This window comes from Papilio polytes, unplaced genomic scaffold (assembly GCF_000836215.1).
Source record: "Papilio polytes unplaced genomic scaffold, Ppol_1.0 DF820844.1, whole genome shotgun sequence".
NCBI lineage: Eukaryota > Metazoa > Arthropoda > Insecta > Lepidoptera > Papilionidae > Papilio > Papilio polytes.
The window spans coordinates 191889-201124 of NW_013528360.1; the positions used below are offsets into that span (position 1 = coordinate 191889).

Consider the following 9236-nt stretch of genomic DNA (forward strand, 5'->3'; position numbering starts at 1 on the left):
GATAAACAGTTTTTTTAAAGGAGACTAGACTTAGAACAGAGATGTTTACATAATTCAATCACTGAAATAAAAACTATTTTTACACTAGTCACCATTAAAAAATATGAATATCTACACCAGACTGGGCGCCCCGTGTTGCCCGACCCAAGCCGTTCGCACGACTTCACTATCAAAAGTCCTTCTATTAATTTTCGATACGTTTCTCTTGCTGCTGGCGTAATGATTCCTACTCGTTGGAAACGTAATTAAAAAAAATCTCGAGTGATGGCAGGGATCAAAATAATTATTTGCATAGAGTGGAAAAGTATCCTTTTTTTGTTTTAAAAATCATATATCAAAATAGGGTTGTCCAACGTTGTAAAAGTTCAAATTCAAATAATTTATTTTCGTAAAGCTAACAAATAACTATGAATTTAAATAACAAGAAATTGCGTAATTTTAAGTCTGGATAGAAACAGAAATAATATATATGTCTTTAAGAATTAAAGATGCTTATGTCAAAGAAATAATAAAATAGTATTGTTATACAAGATTGTGAACACATTATTGCGCCTCAAAGCGAACTTACATAAATACATACACGGCTCAGAGCGAAGGCTTTACAAGGCAGGATGCTGCGAAGCGGAAGTTACGCGATAATTATTAAATTCCCGCCTTTTTCGCGGAGGCGCGCAACTTGCCGCCGGGAACAAAGAGATATTGCACAAGACGCTGCCTTTGATTCTAACACCGACATAAGTTTGCCTACATGCAAATATACACTTTGTGTACTGTTTTTTGTTAGCGTATATTTCATACGATTATAATCGGCTGTGTATATCTTGAGCCTTGTTATTCATTTTTCATCTTTTCAAAGTCGAATTCAATAAGAAAATAATTCTTTACTTTACTCGTGCACAAAAACTTTGTCGGTTGATGATAGTAGAAATCTTCAACAGTATAATTCTAATATTAAAAACATCGTTTAATCAATGGTTTTCTGTTATAAACATTAATTATTGAAGAACTAGACTATTTTAACTGTAATGTATACGTGTATATGTGCAGCGAGTCGCGAGGGCGAGGGCGACTCTCGCGGGTACCGGTCCGCGGAGGAGCAGGCGCGCGAGCTGGCGCGCTCCATCCGGCGCGAGGTGGGCAAGCTGGCTGACACGTGGAACTCGCTCGTCGACCGCAGCGACGCCTGGGGGCGCTGTCTAGACGACGCTGTGCAGGTAACCTTGACAACATTATACTAAACACTTCACACATACAACATATTAAAAAAAGGGCAAAAATCTCTAGCTATTTTTAAGTATTCCGGAGTGGATTCTAGAAGGTAAATTAGAGAACATAAAAAAATACTGATTTGGCTATTTTTACATCTAATTACAAAGAAACTTTAATTGAATAAAAGTACTGAATCTTCCTTTATACATATTTAACATTACTTATAAGAAATTTAATAATAATTTCTATAAGAAAAAGGTATAAACCTATACAATAAAAACAAATGGTAATTTAGATATAAATGTAACACCTTCATAACTTAATACCTACTTTTAATGAATGTAAACACGGCTCCAGCCGGCGGCCGCGCCTCGCCCGTTGTTCATCCGGACATCCGGCTGCGCTTATAATGGCGTTCCTTCAATGACCAATTAATACTGGTCGCACTAATCGCGCGCTCGGGACACACTGCACGGATAACTGCTTTGTAGAGTTTACTGGTCCCCGGTAACAGATGGCGTTGTTGCTAAATGATTGATTTAATCACTATTACAAGAAATAGCTTCGAAAGAGCTTTAAGTACTTAATGCGTTAAGCAGGAAGTGATATTGTTAGTTGAATGGTTTTACCATCCATTGAGGAGCGGCGACCACGCCCGCGTCGCGACCTGAATACCTGCCGCGCAATGAATGCCTCGCATCAAAATTGCATCTATGTCCTATTAGATACATATGCGTTCACAATAGATTTAATCCGAAGTAACAAACATGAGTTAACCTAGTCTTGGAAATTGTAGGCCTGTATTCACAACGATTCAAATTACAACCTCCGCGCCCTCTGCGATCGCACAATAGTGATCGTTGTACAATGCTGCGTTTGAAACGACTGCCCGCTCTTCGTAGTGAACTAAATCAGCATTGGATGACGCACTAATAAACTATTTGTTGTTTTCACCACCGTAACACTAATTGTAGACGATTATATCTTGTGAAAAAACTTACGGATTTTAGTACCGATATAGATAATAGATTTTAAAATCTTGTAGTAAAAGTGATTCTAGAATTTGAATTTTTACCACCGCTTACACTAAAAAGTATATATAGTTTCCAATACGATAGTTCATTAAATAGTTGAACACCAGAACATGTTCTCTCGCCAGCGCCAGGGCCGGACCACACGCTGTAATTAAAATAGTTCTCCTGTAGACGAATTTCATACTGCCGCAGCGATTCAAACGAATATTTTATTGATTCTCTATTAAATTATTCAGCGTTAAATTAAATTAGTGTGTTTTTGTAACAAACGTCGAAGTTATTAACACTCATATAATCAAAGATAGCAACAAAAGATGACCGTAGAGGTGTTTCCATAAATAAAATTAAGACTTTTTTCACACGCTATACACTAAAAAAAATCACTGTTTGCTGAACACTTTTAACATACCCTTCTAAACTCAAGGAGGTACAATATTCAATATCGTTTGTCTATTGTTTTATAATATGAAAACAGTTGTAGAGTTGAGCAAAGAAGCGCTTTAAAGCAACACAAGGTTCACGTCGATCGCTTTCCATTGGTAGCAGCTAGTGGTGGCGGTTGTCGGTAACAATGCAGGGCTCGTTATCGAGATCGTTATGCTGCCACTCGCGACGAGAGTTGGTTAGTGATGTGCGGCACGTTATCGATGTGTCGTTGAAATTTTATCGTATTATATTTTCAGATGGAACTTGGTTATAATACAAGTAATGTTTATTATTTTATTATCTTACTGTAAATTTAGTTCTTTTTTTATAGTTAGGAATTTAAAACTTGAATCGAATTGTTATCGACTAAGTCAAATAAGTTGCAGTATTGTAACGATCAGGACGAAGCGAGATGCTTTTTAATTTACTGTCAACCCACAACGTCGATATATCGATATCGATATAAATAACATCCCACATTGCACTACTACCACTTCTCGTTAGGAACAAACCGATAAGTTATTTATGACAAATATGTCTTTTCTTAGTAGGTACAAGAAACAAAGATTTTCTATTACAGACAGTACATTTAAAATACAGAGAGTTTTTATCTGTGAAAAATATCTATTTACATTAGAGTTATGAAAATGTATGGGTTAATGAATGGAGCAAACAGCGAGTGCGGAGGGTGACGCACGTGGACACGGGGGCGTGCGCTCGCATACATTACGACGAGCGTCGCTCTGCACTAACTAGAATACACGCCCCTATGTTGCCACATGTGTCATTAAATGACATGTATGAATAGACCTTGCGGGATTGTTTTTTTTAAATGATAAGGCGTACATTTTTTTTTAATTTGTCTGTTTGACAGATTGTAAGCGGCGCTTACGAAACGAAGTGACCGTTTTAGTAATCGGTAGTTTGTTACATCATTTTTTAATCGAAAGAAAGATTTTGCATATTTTATCGACAACTGAACTTAGCCTCACTATAAAACTATCATTGAATTAACTAAAACACGTAACTATCTGAGAAGGTTACATCACAGGCGGGTTGCGGTTACGTATTTGTGACGTCACAGAGCATGTCCGCAACCGCAAGGGTTTGAACTCTTCGAGGGAACAGAACTTGTGTGCATACAAATACGTGTAAACCGTAGTATTATAATTACTTTTATACATTAACATTGTAACAACATGATTAATTTAAACATTCATACCACTAACTCCCGCCAGAATGGCGGCGCGCTGATACGTCTGAATGACATTGACAGATGTCAAATAGGGACGGGACGTGTATGCAAATTATCTAGTGTTGAGCCGATACTCTAGCGCAGTACCGATTTTTTTCTCAACATTACAGTCTCGAATAGCGTTATATAGTCTATAGTACTTAATATTTTTTTTTAATATCTCATGGACATTCGCAGGCAAAAATGTTGGTGTAAAGTTTGTATAGTGAATTTTGAGTCAAGTCGATCAGAAATTGAGGTATCCGTAAGATTAATTAACCGGCATAACCGCAATCAAATTGCGGTTACCGTTAAAGCCGAATTCACATAATTAAACATTAACGTGAGATGATGTTTGCTCGACTCGCGGCCGACCCGCTAGTAACCTATCCATTGCAGTTTGCGAAGCGATCCAATTTGCAAATTAATAACATTTTTGTTAGCCGACCGATGTTTGCTTACATTTATTAAATACGTTTTTGTTTGTATTTACATTGGTTAAATGTTATATGCTTTTAATAATGTATTGATACATGCCCGAAGGTAATATTTGTCGAGTCATAGCGAATTTAATAGAAAACATAAATGTTTGATAATAACCGTAGAAATGTATAACCAGTAGATTGTTTTATACAGCTTTGTAAAGAAATCTAAGGGTATATTCACAAGTTTTATAGTAATTAAATTAGAAGCAATAGATATCGATAGGTAGTGTGCATTGTCCGCGCTGTGGCCGCTCCGTTACTTGTAATCGAGTGTTTTATGGGACCGGCTTTATGACGTCATAAAGGTTGATTTACGCTCTGTTTTGGTTTTACTGTTATCTGCTTATTCCAGCCGGTCATTTGCTCTGCTGTTTGCGGGTGAAATTCGAGCCGTAGTGCAAATTTGTCCTATTGAATTTGTTATCTAACAACAACGATAAAGAAAATTATTGCTGTCGATGTGTGTCAAGTCAAAATGACATATATAGAGCGCGCACACCTTTGACTAAACTATCCCGAAACTGTTTAGGCGCGCTTTGATTCCTCTAAGTATATATGAAGGTCTGCACACTACTCAATGTTTAATTATGCAACTAAACAGTTGAATTGGCTGCAAAACAATCGACAATCGCACAACAGTTGTGTGCCCGTTCTCAACTTTACACTAGTGAAATTAGTATTTGATCTTTACAACTCCAACTAACTTCTGGTAATCGACTTGTATAACATCGTACACTATGCTGTTAGGTTTAAAGCATGTACTAAGTTCTACCATACAGATGTATTTCAGAACATTTAATTGAGACATACGCGATCTAGATGCCGACAATTGGCAGACGGTAGAGGGCGGCGCCGTCGGCATTCCGCATGTCTGTTTGTATACTTGTCATGTATCGGTCAATAATAATAAAATATAATTCTATACAATAGGCGTAGGTACTCTTAATATGTGAATTTTGCTATTCTTTTTGCTAATTACTAATTTTAATTTTGTTCTATTCTTGTTTCAGGTAAGATTTTTTAAGATATTCTAATATAGTAAAGGCTTTATGGGTAAGTTTTTAAACTGTTTAAATTTATAATAATGTTAAACTTTATCTAAAAATAATGTTCTACGTATATTTAGATAGAAAATAAATTTCTATATCCTCGATATCTTCCCGAAGTGGTATATAAACAAGAATATAGAACTATCGTGTACCTTGCACTGGTTGGATGTAGTGACATGTTAGCTCGGAGCTGAGATTAGGCCGCGGTTGGCTGTAATCTAGTCTAAATTGGACACAACACGTGGCGATGTAAATGTTTCGGATTACGCGATAATATCGAATTACATTAATTTAAACTAAGGCTGTGTTGAATCTCTAATGGGAGTAACATGTTACAATGTTACTAAAAATCTATTCTATTTTTTATTGTTATGTTAATACGAGCTGTTGCCCGCGACTTCGTTCGCGCGGTATTAGAAAACATACGAACTAAACTACGTATCCCTCGGGAACCGGACATTTCTCGGGGATGAACCTCATCCCATGTGTATTCCAGACTTTGTTTTATATCTGTGCCAAATTTCAAAACGATATGTTGAACCGCTGCAGAATGATCGAGTAAACATTAAAAAAATGAATTAATGAATCCCACAGGAATCGTAACTATTCCCGGGATAAAAAGTACCCTATGTGTTCTTCCAGACTATGCTCTAAACCTGTGCCAAATTACATGGAGATCCGTTCAGCCGTTTGGGCTATAAACGCTAACAAACATCCATCCATCCATCCATCCATCTAAACTTTCGCATTTATAATATTAGTAAGATTTAGGCATTTTCCTCAGACAGAAAATTCTATTCCGTATTGATTATTCTTGTTTTATTTATTCAATCAAAAACCACAAACCATATCAAACAGGTTCTCACTTCAACCGTGCGATTTAATATGCATTAATCGAATCCGCGACCGTTGGATCGCATCATCCCTAATTAATACTCACCACAATCGAATGATACACGCGATTCTAGATTCAATTGTCATTGAATAAGAGTGGAAATCGCCTGCTAGTTGTAACGTAGTGTTAATTGTGCAGCATTTGTGAATGGGATTCTGGTCCTTATTGCCGGGACTTGTGTATTGAAATGAGGTTGAGAATTATGTGCCAACGTCCCGGGAATGGGGCCATTGTGCGCGGAGTATCAATGCAATACGAGATTTTTAATTGGTGACGGATTTATTGTAGTATTCTATGGTTATTATTGAATAATAAAAGGAATTATTGTTACGGCATTTCTTATTTATATTGTAGAAATAAATAACATCAATACGTCCCTGTCTTTTATTTAATATGTGTAGATTTTTGAAGACTTCAAGTAACCATAGCAACCTTGATTATTTGGTGGTATTGGCTTACGTTTTAGTCTTTCTCTCGGAGATTTTTTTTTCAATTTATTCACCCTTAAGCTTAATTGCGTAAAAGTATTTCGCCAAAACATATCAAAATGTCTTTAATTTTTATATAATGATTTCCAGTATACCATAAAGGGATTAAGTTTGAATAATTCATTATTCTTAAAGTTACAACTTAAGTAATGCGATTACGTAAAAAAAATTACCGAAACCAAAACACGAGATTGTTGTTTTACGAAAATTAATTTACGATTCGATCTCGGCTTTCAAAGTGCAATACAGGTTGAATGTTGATGTCTCGATGTACCAACAGTATCGAAATTAAATCGGTAATTGTTAACTTACAACTTGATGTAAATTTTATCAAGATTTTTGCGAAATACAACGACCTTATTAATCATCTTCAATCATATTTGCAACATGTTGCACATAAATGTGTAACTTGTAACTTATAACATATGCTTATATGTAACTTTGAATGGCAAAGTGATTGGACAGTCTTCCCATCAACACATTTTACTTAGCTTCTTATCAATCTAAAACTTTATCTTTCTAATAAACCAATGTCCGAACAATTTACACTAATATTATATAGTGAAAAGTTATGTATTTTATATTTATTGAAATAACTCAAAAACTACTGGGCCGATTTCAAAAATTCTTTCACTGATTAATAGCTACATTAACATCGAGTAATGTTTATTACAATTTTGTTTTCCACGCGAATGAAGACGCGAGTAACAGCTAGTTTGTAATATTTAGGCGACTGTAACTGTAGTAAATCAGGATTAGCGTAGTTTATTAAATATGAACTTACCCAGTAAATAATAGTGTTTTATAATGCATCTGTCAAAATCCCGGCCCCAGGAACCCGCTCCATTATTTATTTAGTTCGCTGTAAGTGCCACTCAAAACAGTGTCTTAATTAACCAGAAACTGAGAGAAGTTGCAACTACGTTAGGTAGCGACTACATCACATAGAATACAGCGTTTAACTTGAAATTTACTTTACTAGAAGCAATTATTATATGTTATGACTTTTATAACAAGACAACATATTTAAATAGATTTTAGTATTTACAGCTTTTTTTATTATGTGAATTGCTAACTCGGTACGTAATTTCTTTTAGTAACTGTCTTTAGTAATGTTAATTTTCATATTTTTTTATTTGTTAACGCAATTCAAAAAATATTGAAATCTTAAAACTATAAAGCTATAACAATATTTGGTTTTTTCATGCGATTCCACGCTTCCGCTCGTGCGTGTGTGCGCGTCCGCTTAGCTTTGCATTTTGCCCGCTGCTCATAAATTCATAATTAAATAGCGAGCTACGGCTTTGCCTCGTTACTGAGCTCAATTTTATTTAATTTCTCCCCCCTCCCGCCCCGCACTTCACCCCCGCACTCGCCCTCCACCCCCCATTCTTTAGTTTTTGCTTCGCTGAAAGAGAAATATACATTTTTGCTCAATTTTGAAGTATTACATTGAATGGCAAGTCGGATTTCGACATTTATTCCGCGCTGAAAGCCGGAACCTTACAATTGAATAATGTTTACGATGTACAACTATTTTTTGCAACTTTATTTTGCTACATACAACAACATAATTATGTTACATTTACATTCACACGCCACTTAAGTAGATTAATTAATTAATCAAATAATGGCCGTAATAACTTTGTTATAAAATAGTTAATTTTATCTCAAACTGACAAAGTCTAACTAACCTAAAGAAAGAATATCCATAAATAGCTGTTGGATGATTGTCGGATGTCATCAGCTTGCAACAATTTCAAATCAATGACTGACCTAATTCGCTCCGTCTATCATTGGGCTTGGGCCACGTGCGCCCTCTGCCGGCGGCACGGCAACGTTTTAATTACGAAAGCTGTGCGTACCGACTGCAATCAACTGGACACTACTTTGATATACACGATCTAGATTCAAAGTTCATTAAGCATTTAATATTGTTGACATTGATTTAACTATTTTCTGCCACCCTTCAAGCTTCCATTAATATTTTTTGTAAACAGTAATAGTGAAACTCTAAAACAAAACTAGAACAAAACAATACAGAAATCTTACTATCTAGTAAACTCCATTTGTTCACAACTTGACAAACTTTAGTCAATTTCACTTCTCACTTAAACCGTACTCTAACTTAACAGACTACTTAATTCAATACGAGTTTTAGTTTTAATTAAGGTCTCTAACGTTAAATTCAACTGTTGTTACCATTTAGTAACTACATAAGTTACACTAAGCAATAACATGAATAAAATATAACAATAAAGAAGTCAATATAAAGTTAATTTCAAATTTATAATTCAACATTTAAACCTTTCATTTACATGATTGCGTAAGCGTGCGTTCGCACGGGCAGACTTTGTACGCCGCGGTAAAGTTCAAGGTCAGCAGACTTTTTACGCCCACGCGATAGGTGTTCGTA

General features: G+C 35.6%; 1 protein-coding gene across 3 annotated transcripts in view; it reads left to right on the forward strand.

Moving 5' to 3' along the window:
* Nucleotides 1-9236, forward strand: part of LOC106110149 (dystrophin) — a 191479-nt gene that overhangs the window by 146834 nt on the left and 35409 nt on the right. For all 3 annotated transcript variants that reach the window (XM_013291864.1, XM_013291866.1, XM_013291865.1), the window contains one exon: nt 1048-1214. In XM_013291864.1, the coding sequence (XP_013147318.1) occupies nt 1048-1214 (167 nt within the window). The remainder of the gene's footprint in view (nt 1-1047; nt 1215-9236) is intronic.